Source organism: Mus caroli, unplaced genomic scaffold (genome assembly GCF_978045245.1).
Source record: "Mus caroli unplaced genomic scaffold, Mus_caroli_1 scaffold_1, whole genome shotgun sequence".
NCBI classification, from domain to species: domain Eukaryota; kingdom Metazoa; phylum Chordata; class Mammalia; order Rodentia; family Muridae; genus Mus; species Mus caroli.
In genome coordinates, this window is record NW_028227256.1 from 8,243,285 (window position 1) to 8,261,587 (window position 18,303).

At 37.2% G+C, this 18,303-nt stretch overlaps 1 protein-coding gene across 7 annotated transcripts in view; it reads left to right on the plus strand.

The window, feature by feature from the left end:
- Positions 1 to 18,303, plus strand: part of Prex2 (phosphatidylinositol-3,4,5-trisphosphate dependent Rac exchange factor 2) — a 321,717-nt gene that overhangs the window by 271,698 nt on the left and 31,716 nt on the right. For all 7 annotated transcript variants that reach the window (XM_029482876.2, XM_029482881.2, XM_021163512.3 and 4 more), the window contains 2 exons: positions 11,961 to 12,027; positions 12,262 to 12,452. In XM_029482876.2, coding sequence (XP_029338736.1) covers positions 11,961 to 12,027; positions 12,262 to 12,452 — 258 coding nt within the window. The remainder of the gene's footprint in view (positions 1 to 11,960; positions 12,028 to 12,261; positions 12,453 to 18,303) is intronic.

Below are 18,303 nucleotides of genomic sequence, written 5' to 3' on the forward strand. Positions count from 1 at the left end.
AAAGGAATTCTTAATGTAATATTTTAGTAAGGAGAATATGGGAGATTAAAATTACTAGCCTATGGGTTTTCAGATTTTTGTAATAAATTCTGCATGTGGTAATATTTATGAGGATAAATACGTCATAGTCTGACAAATAGAAGCAGATAAAAACCATGCTCATTTTCTAAGAGAATCATCTCTGTCGAGGCGCTAAGACACTCTCTTGTTTTCTATCTTGCACTAAGAAAAAGCTGCTGTCTTCCATCTCCCAACTAAGAAAAGACACTTTGTTTTTGCCAAAAGAAAAGGGAGATGGAAGCACTCTGTGCTTAGAACCTCTTTTGGATTAAATTCAATTTGAACGTGTCAAAGAACAAATAAGCACATCCTCAAAGCATATCCCTTAGTTAAGGGAATGTACTGTGTGGGAGAAATTGACCAGTGCTTACAGAAGCAAAATTGATTTTTAACTGCTGACTTTGTATCTAATGACAAGGACAGACTTTAAAAGGTATACTCAAGGCATCTTAATCAATCTTTGTGATGAGTATTTTTTTTTTCAAATTGCTTTTGTTTGGTCCCTTTTTGCTGGCATTTCAGGGTTTTGGTTTTTTTTTGTTGTTTTTTTTTTTGTTGTTGTTTTTGGTGGATGTACAATGAAGGGATGACTATAAATTATATTAACCTTGATCCCAGAAACATTGATACAGAGGGATGAGTCTAACTTGGAAGAAAAGACTATGGCTATATTGAAACCCTTGGTTGTTGAGGGAAATACAGCACGATATTTGTAAAATTAGCTGCCTAGGCAGACAACTCAACTTCAACAGAAGGCAGGTTCTGTCTTTTGTAGATTCAAGTTTGTGAAATTTTGCCACTCACTTTGGCTTTGTTGGGCTTTTAGTAGATTTAGCCCAAGTGACACCAATTTCTGTTGCTGGCCATTTCCTACATGCCTCTCAGCATACCTTAGATCTCACCCCCAACACCATATCCTCTCACCTCTTCTTATTTAGTCCTATTCTCTCTTTGCATTCTCCCTTTTGTCAATGATAGTTTGTGTTAACTTGCATTCTTATATATTATTTAATTTACTCTTCTTTTCTTTTTGTTCATTTTTCTTCTTTTATTTATACATTGCTAACAAAGTGTTTAGAGAGAGAGACAGAGAGACAGACAGACACAGACAGAGACAGAGACTCACACAGAAATTGCTTAGCAAGCTATTACAATCATTAAGACAAGGGTAAGCTGATAGTTAAGGATAATAAGAACCTAACATTGAGAAATGGAGAAGGAATTCAGTAAACTGGACAAGGAGGCTGGAATGATTAGAATTCTGTTGTTAGTTGGAAATAAAAAGTATCTGTGGGGTCCATCTATGAGTCAAGCTCAATCATAGATTTTGTCTTCATAGTGAGTGTGCCTTGTGAAATATTACTGTCAGAGAAGGATGAGTCAAGTACATCAAATCTAAATCCCATCAAAATACATCATCCTCTCTCTTCAAAACCCAAAGAAAGGGTCAAACTGTACATTATATTTTACATTTAGTATTCTGTAATAATTGTAAAAAGACAGTAATTCTATATTATCATTAAAAAAAGCCATACAGATAAAATTGTATTCATTTAGATATTTACATTTTGGTCCATCCAAATATTAAGATATTTCACATGCAAAACTGAAAGCTCACAGTGGTGCCCACATATAGATTATTTCATAAATTGGTGTATAGTAATAATTATAAACTTCTTGAAAGTGCTTTCATTTGTAGAGATTTTTGAACTTCATCTACTTTTGACATCACCAACACAGACATAAAATATGACAAATTGAGGGACAAGAGAGTTTAGCAGTTAAGAGAACTGGTTTCTCCTGCAGAGGACCTAGGTTCAATTCCCATCACCTACCTAGTATCTTACAACCATCTCATAACTCAAGTCCCACAGGAGCTGACACCATCTTTCTGCCCCAGAGGATACTGTGTGCATATGGTACACAGACATATTGTCAGGCAAAATAGTCAAACATATAAGTAATATTAATTTAAAAATTAAGTATATACAGCCTCAAAATTCAGTGGGGAAGAGATAAGCAAAATCCTCCTTGTCTTATGGAAGATTAGTTTCAGTAAATATGACATTCACTGTATTTCTTATGAGCTACCTTAAAAAAACAAACTGGAAGTCTGATTTATTGGTTAAATGGTAGTTAGGTCCCAGTGAGAAGAGTGCAGAGTAAACACGAAACTGCAGTTTTATAAGCAAGAAGCCTGTGATGGCACAGATCTGCTCGCTGACTGCATTTCTCCACTGGAGTCCACTACAATCAGAGCCCAATCCCCCGCCTAGAACCCCTGAATAGCCACATCACTTGGGGCAGGCTCTTAATGTCTACAATTTTTTTTCCTTTCTCTGTTGGAGATAGTGATGATTTATGGGCTGAGAAGAAGTGTGAGCAGTCTTCAGAACCTGCCTAGCATGCAGAGTAGCCAATCCTAGAGATTTTGGTCTGAAGATAAGTTTCATGGGTTTCCTACAGAGCAATTTAATCAGAGGAAAAAGTATGAGTGCCAAGTAATTCTGAGGTGCTTGGTTCTGGGCTAACTGGCCTCACCACCCACTTAGGAAGAATTAACCTCCATACAAGAGCTCTGCAGAATAGGCCAGGAAGGACCTTGCCTGCCGATAGCCACATTCCTGTGATTTAAACATTGACACTGCCCCTTTTGACACCCAGCAAACTATAAAAGGGTAGAGGTGATCATGAAAAACTATTTGGAAGGACATCCAGTCCCTGCTCTCCTTGTCCTAAATTTAACCCAAAGACAGGAAAGCTGCTTACCCAAATCTGCCATGAGCAACATTGCCAGAGAGCTATAAGCACCTTTTATGCTGTATACAGCCATAAGGTGGGAAGAAATGTTTCAGTGTCCTTGAATGCTACCAAATTCTGTAGTAGAGTTAAGTAATTGCCAATAAATCTTTGTCATCAACTAAAATAAAATTTAAGAATGAAATAGTGAATTCTCAACTTAACTTTATCTATGCTTTGGTCAAAATGTCTTATATGATAATAGCTAAAGTTATTTAGGTGGGAAATGGACTGGCTTTAACACATCTGACCTAGGTTGCAATGATAGTGTGGTTTAGAGCCAGCTCTATGCTTAGTCTAATAACCTTCATAGAGAAAGAAAACCAATTTCAGAAATGCATTCACGGGAAGGAAAGAAGAGGTTTTAAAAGAAGTGTTTCCCTAACAAACATCTAGTAGAGTTATTGCCATAACTTATACACATAATAACAATCATTTGTTGAATTTAGTTAAGGATGTAGATACAGCAATGTTAAAAGTTTTACTAGCAAAGCCAATGTGGAGAGCTGAGGAGATGACTCAGTGGGTAGGATTGCTAGCTGTGGAGCAAGAGGAAGAGAAATGGAGTTCAAATTTCTGGGACCTACATGAAAGGCAATTTTAAAAATGAAAGTAAATTCTGTAGTCAGAGCATTATACTTCTGCTTTATAGTTTACAAACTAATGTGCTGTTTCTTTTATGGTGCATGCTACTTGGATTACACACAGGCATTGTCATGCAATGCGTATTTAACATACGCCCCACTTTCCCTCACTGTCTCATCAGTCCACCTTGTTTATTCCCCTAGACAGTTCTACTTCTTGCTTCATGTCCCATGTATCTATGTAAAATCTAGGACCCACAAATGAGACAAAAAAGCTTTTTGTCTGGGACTGATTTAATTTGCTTCATAAGATAATTATCCCCAGCTGTATCCATTTTCTCCTGCAGGTAACATTATTCATTTGTCCCGATTATGTGTGTATGCCACAATCCTCTGTTTATTTTTGTTGTTGTTGATAACAGACATGTATTAAGGTTCTAAGTTTAGCTATTATTGAATCTAAGTCAGCAGATACAGAAACCTGCACAGCCACAGAGGACTAATTTTACTATGCCCCTTACAGTGATGTGGCCCTACTGTGTGTGATTATTATGTAAACCACACCTCAGCTTAGAGTGTCCCTTTGCACTAAGGTCACTCCTTGTTCATTAAGACAAGTAGTACTTTGGAATTTTTGGATGCTAAGACAAAGTAAAGCACTGTTAATAGTTGTATTATTTTTCAAATGCCTGTTTTTAATTCATTTTGTTTTGGCAACAGTGTTTCATGTATTTCAAGCTGACTTTGAACTTGCTGTGTAGTCAAGAATGACTTTGAACTTCTGCTCCTTTAACTTTTGCTTCTTAAGGAAGATAGTAATTATCTACTTATTTCTCCTTCCTAAACTACGGCTAGTTTTTTGCAGTTAAAGACTGTCTTCTCTTTATTATGTGATCCTCAGTGCCTGACATTCATTCTGCCTTATGAATTATATGTTAAGAACAGATAACTAAACACATGAATCTGGAGTTTGGAGAGGTTGTGGTAATGTGAGGAACTGAAAACGATCCAGGAGAATGTTTAGTGAGAATAGTGAGGCCAGGCAGAGAAAAATACAGGAAACAGGTGCTTCAATGTTAGTGATGAATAGAATATTAAGGAGGTGAGAAAATATTAATATTAATGTTTGGTGAGAAAAATATGCTACCAACAAGGTACCAGCCTCAAACTAAGACCTTAAAGCCAGCGGGGTGCCCTTTACAAGAGTTGGCCACTGCAAAGTTGTCAGTGGGAGTGGGGAGAATGGTTTTAACAGAGAGTCCATTGGGATCAGGTTTGGCAAGTTGATTTCCTTGGGGAACGTTTTAGTTGAAAGAGAAAGGGGTATATGGATGGCATCTGTAAGGGGTGTGGTCAGTGGAGCCTCTGCTTTCTGTCAGAATAAACTTGGCCAGATTCGAAGTTATTTATAGTCAGAACTTGTTATGCAAGGCTGTTCTGTGATAGCCATTACTGATTTTGTTTTGTCCTTGATTTATTTTTGTTCCCCTTCATGCAAGCTTCCTGGGCAGCTAGCTTTCTAGGAGTTGAACATAACCTCGCAGATGTGACAAGAGTCTCTGTTCTTCCACAGAGAAGCTTTTAGAGGTCATTTTCAGACTAACCTTTGATCCTTCTCCTTTAAGGAATAGAGTTGTGTAAAGAGACACATGGGACTTTGGCTACTTGCAGATTTCTCTTTATGCATGTATTCTTTCCATAAGCTGTGTTGGAAGCAATTTTCTTATGTCTGCATACCCATAATTCCAACTGTATTAATTCTCCCACCTTTCCTTGAGGATTAGAGGTCTGCAGGTGTTTATGAAACTCGCTTCTGAATTGTCACAGCCTTAGGAAACATTTTAGGAGATGATGGCACGATGCTGTTGCTTCTATAGATTTTAATGGAACTTATTGGGAGTTTAAGGTAGGGCAGATCTGGATTACTTTTGCCAGTCAGTTCATTGCCCATGATTATAAATATATAAATAGAATGATGATCTCATGAATAATCATCTGGGGAAAAAAAGCCAGATTACAGCAGAGGTCTTGGCTGGAGAATGCCCTTCTACTTTGTTATAAAACATTAAGAGACTCTCATGTCTTCATCATCTCTCTTAGAAACTGGCTCCCCTCCAACATGCTCAGAACCAAAAGAAAAAAACAAAAGGAAAATTGTCTGGTCAAATGACAAATGAGAAGATGTCACTTTTGTCATTGATCTAACTTCTCTGTGTCTCTCAAGACTAAATCTATTTCTTTAATTCTTTTCAGCCTTTGTGGGAAAATGGATCATCACTGGGGCACAGCTTGATCCTGCTGAGCTACAATCTGGACTGTTTACCCATTTGAGAGTGTATAATATTCTAATTCATAAATTAATACTTAGCGTGGATGAGTGAATAGACTAATCAACCTATCCACTCTTGTTTTCTTCCTCCTGTGGCAAGCAGTAGCTGCTGATTTGATCCCCAAGGTCTTCTTATAGTGTTGCATGGTCCTTATCATTTTGAGGGTCTCTTGATGCTCTAAGTCACCACACTGTAGCAGTCATGTGTTTCTTCCTACTCATTCTTACTGTAGCTGGTAACAGAACTTTTCTTTTGAGACCTCTTCACACTTTAATAAATTACCGACAAGCTTTATTTATTTTTTTTTAAGTTTGATATTTCATTTCCTCGGAGCATAGATCTGGCCACCTTGCCAAATACCCTTCCCTCCACCCTTAATTGAACTCACTCTTTTGATGTATTGGCTCTATCTTCCCGCCTTGGCAATTACATTATTCTTGGGGAAGCTTCGATTGAAAATGCTTCTTACAATTGTGACCTGTTATAATCCTATCCAAATCCAACTCTTAAATCATACCTTTAGGATCTTCCTTCTATTGATCCACTGAGTTTTTGGAGTTACTTCTTACAGTCAGTCTTTATTACAAAGGTACCTGTACTTACTTTCTTGGTCATGGTAGGCAGACTATACCAAGTTTACTTTTAGCATAGTTATTTGACTTATGTATGTATGTATGTACATGTACATGTATATGTGTGTATGTCAACTTAAGTTTAACTACTTATTGAAATGTATGCTGATTTTACTTTTTCATTGTTATTTCATTCTATGAGGCTCAACTACAAGGATCATATAAAAATCCGCTCATTTTTGATAGCTGTGATAGTGAAACTGACATGGGCCAGCCTTCCCAAGCTGGCATCAACACTTTCAAGATTGTCCTAATAAGATTTTCTATATTCAGACCAGAACCATGACTTCATTCTTACTCACCTTAGAAGCATCATAAATGACATCAACTTTGGCATTAATCCAATTTTACCATTAACTTCCTCCATAAAATTTGATTAAGAGACATTTCCGGACTTTTATAATTAAGGATAGTACATTACAAGATTATTTTCTGTCCATGGTTTGTCATATTCTGAATGATACTCAAATTCACTACCTGGTAGGTGAAATACCTTGTTGAACAACCTTTTATTTGATGAAGACTTCCTAACATTAGTTTCTACCTCAGGTCTACACTCTCATCTTCACAAGTAATTATGTTTTCAGATATGTTGACTGTACATATAGGAATATTGAAGTAGCTATGTAGTTTCTGGTTACTTTCTTTGGACCTATTCAGTGAATTGGTATATTGTACAATAAATATACCGTTAATGCTTGTTAGTAATTGCTGATTAATACAGTTGGTTGATAGCCATACACTAATAACTATTCATAATTATTCCTTTCCCTTCCATTATTGATTAGGAAGTGTTAACTATAGGAACATATCTTTATGAGTCAAATATTTAACCTTGAATCTGTAGTAACTTTTAATTTGTAAGACTATTTGAAGTAGTCAAGTTTTATCATTACTGATTTTCGTTTTCGTTATATATACAGCAGTTGAAAGGGATTTCTAAATGATGTTATTTGGTGTGGGCTATGCTGTGAATTTAAAAGTTGTTTTTCTTTAACTTCAATATGAATTGTTTTGGGGGATTTTTTTCTTTTAATATTTTACAGAATTGATATTTGGAGATTTCTGTAAAATCACTTGTAATTGAACATAGCAGATTTAGACTGTCATGATCTAACCTGTCCTTAAAAGGCTGAGTTAGTGGCAGATTTTTCTCTTTTTCTCTTATGGTACTGAAGATTAAACCCAAACTTGCATTATATATGCCAGGATAAGCAAGAATTCCACCACTGGCCTATAACTCACCTAAAGTGGTTTTGTCTGTTATTAGAGAACATTCTCTTGGAATGTTGCCAACCATTGGTGCTGGCATCTTTCCTAAAGGATGTTCTCCTTAGATGAAGCTGTGGGCTACTATAATAGAACACTGTTCTCCTAGCTGACTCAAGAGATAGCAGGTTTGAAGTTTCAATCATGGCTTTTAAAGGAGAAACTTTTCTTCTTTAACCTGAAAACAGTTCATTTCTTTTCAGTCCTAAACCTCTATTTGTGTCACGATCGTAGAGTTATCTGTATTTTAAATACATAACTTAGTTTTTATTTTTGAACACAGTAGTTCAAAATGTAATGGAACAAAATAGTTGTAGATTATTTTAGGTGATACCAGGAACAGCAGGATGTCTTTGGTCTTAATTTTATTTAAAAAAAAGATTTTATTATAATTTTGTGTATATGTAGGTACCTATGTGTGGGTATGTGCACATGGATGTACCTGAGGAAACCAGAAGAAGTTGTGAAATCCTCTGTAGCTGGAGATATAGGCAGAAGCAAGCTGCTAGAAATGGGTGCTAGGAACCAAGTTTGACTAAAACACTGCCAAGAAATCCTGACGAATGTGTGCACTTGTAGTCACTATTGTCTGTTATACAAGTCCTATTTGCATATCATAGAACTAGGCACTTCATACACCAACACTGTGCCACCCGTATGATGACACTGGGCTCCTGAAAGGCTAAGCAGTTTGCCCTTGAACTTTAGTCCTTTTCTTCACCATGTTGCTTTCTCTGCCCAGATGCAGTAAAAGAAAGGATAGGTGGACAGGAAGAGAATCTAACTTTGCATTACTACATACATTCTGAGTCTATAGCTTTCCTAGATCAAATGTGAAGACAGAAAATACATATATAAGTCACATCAGATCACAAATGGCCACAGAAATGCAAGTGATGTGTTGGAGTCTCTCCTGAGACCTGTGAACTGCTGGGATCTGGACCTGGCAGAGAGGCTGGGGCAGCTTTTGTAGGACAGTGGATGGTCACTGTTAGGCTCTAGATGTCCATATAGATGTCTAGAGCCAGCCCCACGAATTGAGACCAGGCATAGGGAACTTGTCTATTCACCTTCTTGGTGAAGGATAGAAATGTGTAGTCCTCCCTGTTTGAGACTGTCACTCAGGGAATGCTGGATCTGAAGATGATTGGATGAAGCAAGTAAAGCCACTAAACTAGGAATGGAGCTAATCACTTGCTGGGTCTATGATATGATTATAGTCTTCTGGATGTCTCCAAAATATAGTACTCAAACCTCTGATGTGAAGGAGAGAAAATTATAATTTTGGCACAAAATGATTTAAAAAGAAGCATAAGTTAATGATGGAGTTACATAAAATAAATAAAACTAAATTTAAATTTTTCTCACTTCAAGTAACATTATATGTAATTCCACAAGTCATGAGAAAACCCAACCCTAAGAAAGACAGCCAAAAAAATTGGTCACTGAAAATAAGTATGTTCTAGAACAGTGGTTCTCAAACTTCCTTATCTGCAACCCTTTAACACAGTTCTTCATGTAGTGGTGACCCCCAACCATAAAGTTATTTTGTGGCTACTTCATAAGTATAATTTTGGTACTGTTATAAATTGCAATGTAAAGATCTGTTATGTGGGATATCTGATATGTGACACACACACACTCCCGACCCCACAAAGGGTTGTGACTCACAGGTTGAGAACCACTGGCCTAAGAAGCATTTGTTCCATCAAAACAGCCTAGGAAAATATTTCTGAAATTCTGAAAATATGGCATAAGATCAGCCATAAAGGCATAAAATGGAGCAAAATATGAATTATATAATTATTGTATACTTGCAAATATTTACTGAGATGACCCTGTCACAGGTTCTAGACATTATAGTAATAAGCAAACACGCCTCTGTAGTCACATAAAGAAGAGGTATTACGGGTGGTGAACATTAACTTTTTCAAGACGGAAGTAAAATAAGAATGAATATACATCTTGAAAATAAAAAAGGTAATTAGAACAGTAAACTTTATAATAAAGTCTAGGTTATATACTTGACCAAGGGACAAATTATATACTTGGAAGGTTTAACTGAGAAAACCACCTAAAAGGCTACCAGTATAGATAGATATAAAAAGGAAAGAGTGTGTTGTGGGGTGGAGGCTATGGAGAGGGGACTAAGTACACTTTGAAAGATGTAAGTATGTGTCTAGTGCGAGTGACAAGAGAAAGCAGACATTTGGGTGGAAAGACAAAATTCGAGTTGGTGACTACAGCCATTTCAGATCTGAAAATGAGATTTCTCCCATGGAAAACTTTAGTCTGAGGCTTTACCTGGATCTAAAAAAATAAATATATATATAAACACTAGTGGTTAAACTATAGAACAGAGATGGGGTAAAATGGAGCCCTTAGTTCTTAGTAATAATAATAATAATAATCATACCACAAAACCTGTTTCTCCAGATCTTAAACTGAAAACAATTTTGATGGGCAAATACTGCTGATCTAGATTCTAAAATTTTATGGTATAATATGCACTAAAAGACAGTGAATGAAAATATAAATTGAATAAGCAATTTTAAAAATTAAATACTCTTGAGGACCTAAGATAAGAAAGGTGTGGGACTGAAAATGAAAGCATTAAGCCATCAGTTTAACTCTTTGTAAAAGTAATAGTTATGGACCAGGTGGTGGGGGCACACACCTTTAATGCCAGCATTTGGGAAGCAGAGGCAGGCAGATCTCTGAATCCAGGCTAGTCTGGTCCACAGAGTGAATTTCAGGACAGCCAGGGCTACACAGAGAACTCCTGTCTCACCACCGACCCCAAAGTAATAGCTAATGACTGGGTATAAAGAAAGTGTAAGACTATACAAAAGTAAGAATAGGAGCAGACCAGTAAGAGGAAACATGTCTGGTTAACAAATATATACAAATTCAAATGAAATGGCCAGAGGTTGAAAGTCCTTAAGCACGAAGATAGAAATGCACACACCTGTTCTCTGCCATCTCTGGCAGTAGCCAGCAGTGGGATCTGTGATGGCCTTAGCATGACAGCCATGCATGTGAGCATCTAGGAGTCTGGAAGGTATTTGTTCTAGGGAAAGAACCTAAGCCATCGGCACAAACAGAAGAGTAAAGGAGAATGTACTCCTGGTGTCTGTGGCAATCTTGGTAATATTTTATTTATGTAAGAGTAAAACAAAGGGCAAAATACCACAGTATGTTAAAGGTTGGTAGTGTGTTTTCATATTATACTATGCCGCATGTGTTTGAAATGAAACATATGTTGAACTTCTGGCTCCTGAAGTGTTAGGCATAACGATAAGTTGATTAAACAGCCAGGTCAGTTTTCTGGCAATGAGTCATGTTGCCTGATAACTTCTGTTCAGTGGCTCCCGACTCCTTACAAGGACCCACAGGGCCCTACCTACCCATTCTAGCCTTTCTTGGATATTTTTCCCATAGACCAGCCTCACTGCATCTTTTTGCCCCACACTGGATCCATGCTTTTTTTTTCCTTATTCTTGAGAGTCTTCCTTGTGGATTATTGCTGTCTTCTGCTTGGGAAATCTAGGGAAAACATTTAGCAGTGCTTGAATCCCTTTTGATTTTGCTCCTGGTCGTGTGGTTGCAATGCACACTGATTCACTGGCTCATTGGAGCCATCTTCGTGGTATTTGAGGGGTGTCTGTGTATCATGTCATTGTACCCTTGCGTTGGGACCAAGCAGTACCTGGTGTTGATTCATCCTGTATTCATGGTCATTTATTTGCTCTTGGCACTCAATTACAGGTGGTGCCTGGGCTGAAATTGTAGTGAGCAATAACCAACTTGTGATACTGAATTAATTATATTCGAGCTCTTTCAAAGAGAAGTTTGACCATTGTTTTAGGAAAGAAGAAACTCATTCTCAGTAAGAGTGAAGGTAATTGTCAACTTGGAAATTGTCCTGAGTTATCTTTCCTAATCTAGTTTGTAAAACTTCATCGAACCATGTTGCTTTTTGAAATGTAGACAGCAAGCAAGACTACTACTAATTATGAGATTATTGCTGTGGGCCACAGCCTGCTTAGGGGGGTCAGAACACAGACTTAGGAAGTAATTTTTCTCCTGTGAACCATCTTACCAGTTTTTTGTTTTTTTTAAGAAATAACCATTGCCTTTGCATAGCCCTGATGAACCTTGTTGTCAGGGCCCTTGCTCATCTATTGATCTTTAAGCAACAGTTGTTGGAAACAAAACATCTTCTTCGTGCATTTTATATTCTTTGTTTTTTTTAATAATAAATGGTTTCCTTTGGACTCTTTCAGGGCATTCTACTTGGACAAGTCAAATTCCCCACCGAATGCCACATCTAAAGCTGCCTACATAGATAAGGTAAAACAGTGATTGCATTCATTAATCCAGTCTCCTCACCTGCATCCCTGGTAGCTTTTGTGCTGCTCCTTTGAACACTGTCTGACTGTAGCTATTTACAATCCCCAAACTGCTGCCTCCATCATAATATGATATTTTAGGCCAGTACTGTGAAAGCTGGGACAGCTGAATTGCATGCCACCCAAATGGACTTCTAAGCCTGTTGAGCTTTGTGTCCCTCGCTTTTCATTTTAGCTCATGAAGCCTCTCAATGCTTTAGATGAACTTTACCGGCTGATCACCTCATTTATCAGATCCAAACGCATCGCTGCCTGTGTGAACACACCGTGCAGCGCCTCTGGAGTCGGACTGCTGTCAGTTTCTTCAGAGCTGTGTGACAGGCTTGGTGCCTGTCACATCATCATGTGCAGCAGTGGTGTGCACCGGTATGTGAACTTCTCTGCCTTGCTGGCATTTTTCTTGATCCGTATTTAATATGGCAGACTGGCTGAATTAAAACTCAAATGTTCAAATGACTCAGATGTGTTCAGGTACAACTTGAGATATTTTTTGGTTTGGATTCTTGTGGTTTTGTTAACTATAAACAGACCAATTAACACAATCCTCTATTTATGCCAGGATAGCTGAGATCTGTATCTCTCTCATGTTTGAATCACTATATTAGTATTTTATGTTCAAAATGAACATCGTTCATATTCAATGCAGGAATTTCCTAGTTGGAGTTGAACTTAAAGGGCCCAAAACTAGTTTCCTCAGGGTGTTTAACACACATTCTGTCCTTCAGGTACTTACATCACTAGAGCCAAATTGCCCTGAGCACAGTCTTCCTGGAGATATCTGACTGCTTTCCTCCCATGGTCAGCAAAGTGATGGTCCAGGAGATCACCTGATAAGATATGCTTTTCATGAGAAAGCATGCCAACTGTGTTGTCTGGGGCAGCCAAGGCAGCTGCATCAGCCTGAGCTCCATCATACTCAGCTTCATTTTTGCTTCTTCCTTCCTTCTCATTTTCTTCTAGAAGTGAAAGCTTCTAAATGGAAATAATAAGATAGAATTTCAGTCTTCCTTTTAATCTAAATAGGGCCTCATGTCATAGACTCTCTTAGTGTTAGGCCATGTAGACTTTGAAGGCTGTGGTTATTTATTTTCATTATTTGGTCCTTAGTCCATGCAAAGTGTTATAACTGGTGCTGTATGACACCATACAGTAAGAGTGTTCATGTTGGAGACAAGCATGATTAGCAAATAGGGACAATATACCAGTTAATAAAATTAATGGTAAAAATAACAAGAATGAAAGCACAACAAAAACTACAGTATAAGAAAATATAACTTAGGAAATTTAAAGGTAATGAACAGGATTCAGAGGGAATCAATTGATCTTTTAGAGCATTAGATTTGAACCAGTCCATGGAGGCGATGTCTCAATTAGGATAATTGATTACAGAAAGCAGAGAAGTACCATACAAGGCAGTGGGTTCTACAGTCCAGGACATTTGCAAAGCTTTGAAGCCCAGTATGATATTATGTATGAAATGTGTCAAGACAAGTTCTCAAGGCATATTGCATAATCTTTTTACTAGCAAAGAAACAATTTTTCTGATAACTCCCTGTTCTTTCAGTCTGTTCTCATTCATTCATTCTTCGCCCTGTCTGTGTTCACTAAGCACTGATTAAGTCTCTACACTATTACTGTTGCTGGGCTTACTGTATTCAAAAGAGAAAGGCCCCACTTGTATATAGTGTATGTGTGTACTGCATTGTGGAAGATAGACAATAAAGGAAAAATACATTGTATTTCACTTGGATTGACTCCAGAATTGAGGTCAGAGTAGTAGAAAATGCCAGCATGAAAAAGGGGTTTACCTTCTGAGGGCTGGGCAAATTCATGAGGCCTTCAGGAAGTGAGGGAGCCATTCATTCACTTGTATGAGACAGAGCCATCCAGTTACAGAGACAGAACAAGAAGTCTTTGGCAGGAGTATGCCAGCTGGGTTTAAGGAGTAGCAAAAAGTCAATGGCAGACCCAAAATGATGGCATCACCTTGACTTTTTGTGTTCTTGCATTCTGTAGTTCACAGTCAATTATCAGAGGAGCAGAACAAGTAGATAAACACTTGTAAATTCGAATCTGAAAACAGTGCTCTTACCCTTGCACTGGTTTACTGAAATTTAAGGAAGTTCAATCTGCCATTTAATGCTACCAATCATAACCGAATGTCCAAATTACTTTTACAGACATTCTACAAACACTTTTAGAGTTTAATGGCTGTTGTCAGCATTAAGCAACTCCTTTACAATTTCTATATTCATTGATTTTTATGTTAGAATCATAAATAGCATCGAAAAATTTTTAAAGTATGATTTTCTCCACCTTTACAATTAAAAATCAATAAGGGTTTGGGTCATTCCCTTCAGACAGTATTTACTAAACTGTTGACAAATGCTGAATTTCAACTTAAAACTATTTGAAAATTAGATTTTATCTTATAATATGCAGACTAACTTGGGACTTTCATATAAATTTTCATTTTTTTTCCTGTGAAGGGCTTAGAGATTTTTCTCAGTAGGATAATATATGTGCCAATTTATATTGGATTCAAAATTCCACAGAAGGCTGTTCTTAAAATAATCCTGTAGTAATTCTAATGTAGGCAGCTAGAGAGGAAGCGAAGCAGCCCCACACCTGCCGAGCCACTAAACAAGGAATCACAGTCTTTCCCACCAAGACGGCAAGCTCAGCGTTAACCAAATGGCATGTAAGATACCTTTAACATTTATTTTTAAAATAAAAATGAGAAATAGGCAAACTGTATAGTGAATGACTTTACTGCATTTTAATTACTGGGTAAAGGGGTGGGTGTCTAAGTACTTTATTATTGGGAGCAAAAATGTGGGTTTTAGAAGGAAAGGCAGGCTTAATTCCGATCAACATAACCTCTGCATTGTTTAGTAATGCATACGCAGGGTTAAGAGAATGGAGTTTAAGATGAATTATGAAAATCCCATAGCACTTAGCCTAGCTTTGTTTTTATTGATCTTCCCCCAGGGTGTCCATCCCTGTCCCTGATGTTCTGCACTGCCTCTCCCTGGTAAATTAGCTCTCCTTTGCCATTGAGTAGAGCAAGGTTGCCATTTAAAAAATATAAATATGATTAGAAGTGATTTAAGCAGTGGACATGTTTGGCATTTCCTCCTTGTCTGTCCACTTCTTCTTCCATTGTGAGTCTTCCCATGCTTTCTATCCAGCACTACACATTTGCACAGCACTTTATCAGAGCATGACGGTCTTAGGAAGAGTTCAGTGTATGCCTGTTAAGTGGGCAAGTTTGTAGGAATGGGTTGTTACAGTAAGTTCTCTGATTCTTGTCCATTTGCTTTCAATAGGAGATCACACAGCCAGACTGCACTCACCTAGTAAAAGCCCCTCAACCCTGGACTTCCTCCTGAGCCTCCATTTTAAGAACTAAATGTATTTATAAATTACCCTGTCTCTTGTATTCTGTTGTAGCAGCACAAAAGCTGTGTTTCCAACCTGTCCGTTTAATATTGCAATTCATGAACCCACCATTGATTACTAAATTCTTGTTTAATGATTATTGGTTCCCCCTGCAGTTGCACATAATACTAGCACAGAGGCACGCTTTTATATGTTGCTGTCTCTTAAGTTAAAATAGCCCATATTCTAGTTAGAATTACTGTGTCACAAAATATAAAGCTTTCATTGTAGTTAAGGCTCCAAAACAAATGACTCTCATTATAACACAAGTCGGGTGGCTTTCCTTATCTTGTCTGCAGAGGGCAATGGAATTCATCTGCATATTGCTCTTAATTGAGGGACAATTATATTCCTGTATTGCTTTAATTTACACCTAACAAATGAAAATATTCGTTGTCTTATGACTTTCTTTTCCTACAGAGACATATGTTAGTTATACTGTGTTGTTACCTGTCTTAGAGTTTGAATTAGTTTTATTTCCCCAAAAGTAACCTTTTGATAGTATTGAATCAGCCTTGTGGCTTTTCAAGTTCTGTTTCATACCCACACTAGTTATTTGTAACAGGCAATCAAAAAGCTTGCAACTGCGACTGAGATCTAAATGTTTCTTTCATTTTTTCATTGTAGTAGCCTTCCATTTAGTGGTTCATTTGTTTGTTTGTGTTCCTTATTTCTACTCTGCTTAACAGCCATCATTTTCCCTTTAACAAATAGAAATCAGGATCTTACAAATGTTGCAAAAACCCAAATATGTTTCTCTCTGGGTCCACAAAGAAGCTTTTCTCTTCTTCTATGATAGAGCCTGCTTTGTCAGACACTGGGAACCTACCAGTAGGAAGCTTCATGAAAGGACACGTTTACAAACTTCCCAGTGACGGCGAGGTGTCTGTGATCATAGTGGGTCTCTTTAGGAACCTATCTGTGTACTCATCTTGATCTGAATTTTAGTACTAGGTGATCCATGGGATCTTGATGTGGCTGTGCCAGCAGACAGTAAGGGATTTGAGTGCAGTGCTAAGAACTTGACAGGTTTGTGAAGTACCTGGTCAAATTCTTCTGTATAAAGGAATGCCATTTTTGTTCCCATGATTTCTGGTGAGACTAGATTTCTTTAAGAATTGGGACACCCATTTTTAGCTAATATTCCTAGCCTTTCATCAGTGGAAGCAGTCAGAGAGCCTTTGAGGCCTCCTAGCACACACTGTATCATAATCCTCCTTGTGAAGAACTGCCCACAAATGTGAGAAGGGCACAGTGCATGTGAAGGCCAGCTGGTTGTCATTGTTAGAGTACAAATACTGAGGGACCTCTTTCGGCACACATATTCAGCAGCAGGCCATTTTTATTAATAGCTGTAGAAAAAAAATGTATATATAAAGTTTTGGGAATCAAACTTAAAAGGATCCATTTCCAAAATACGTTTATAAGTAACTTATTGGGAAATTGAGATGTCTTTTCCTATTTCACATTTCAAGACTGGGTTGGAGTCATAGGGTCATGCTCTTCTCTACAACCACCAACAGAAGCCCGATGTGTAAGCATGGTACAAGACCCAAAGTATGACTACAGTTTTTATTAAGGAAATCAAATCCAGACAGTGAAATATAAAAGCAACTCCAAGGAAATTGGTATTAGCAATGCTGCCAATGGAATAGTTTTTATTGCAAACAAAGATAAACAATATGGTGAATTTTGGTTTAAAAGTTACAAAAGTCTTCCTCAGGTAGCATCAACTATTTGTAACAACCACATTGAACTTTTGAGGGACTATTTCTTAGGATATTTTATTCTGTCATTAATATGACATCAAAGGACAAATTGACAAATAGGCTTGGATTAGGTAATGTAGACTCTTACGAAAATAGAGCATTCAAGGTAACCTGGCTTAGGAAATCATAGAGTCCCAAGAAGCAGGCAGCAAAGCCTTACCTATTCTGACTCAGAAAGATACAAAATAATATCAGCATGCACCGTTTTCTCTTGGGGACCTTCTATGTGAAGGTTAGAGTCTATATGTAGGATAGAAAATAATAAATACCTCCAAAAGCAAATAAAAGGTTCAAATGTATCCATTTATATTTTGTGAAGAATATACTTTAAGAGATTAATAGGAAGATTAGTGAAAATGCTTGAATTTTAAATCACTAAAGGATGGTTAATTGAAACATCCTTTCCCATGGAACAAAAGCTTTACAACTATTGTCTAATCTATGCACTTCAATAAAGCGGCTCACAGAGACAGTGTTCTGGGAAAAGATTGGAAATGCTTCCTTTTCATAACTCAGATGTCAATTTGTCTTATGAGTTCTCTTCCTTCGAAGTAACTTAAATATTGCAGAATTTTCCAATAAGCAAAGAACCACAGAAATTTCTGCTGATCTGATAACCAGATAAATAACACAGGTGTATGTAATTTCTAAAAGTAATAGAGGAGAGTAGATATTTCATGGAAGATAGCAAAAGATGAAGGCGCCAATTGTTTTACTTAGTGATGTCACTGTCTTGTCAATTAGACTGCTTTTACTTGAGTTAAATCTTGATAAATTAATGCATTAAATTATTTGATCTTGAAATAGCCATTATTTTCTTAAAATTAAATGTATTTTAAACAAAGGTTAACAATACAGAATTCCTGAGAATTTTATTATTATAAGGGTCTAGTGGCCTCAAAAATTCTCTGATATTAATAAAAAATGTCAGTATATGTAAAACAAGCACTTTCACATAGTTACTTTCCATCATTAAAATAAGAGAAGGCTAAGCAACATATCTATGT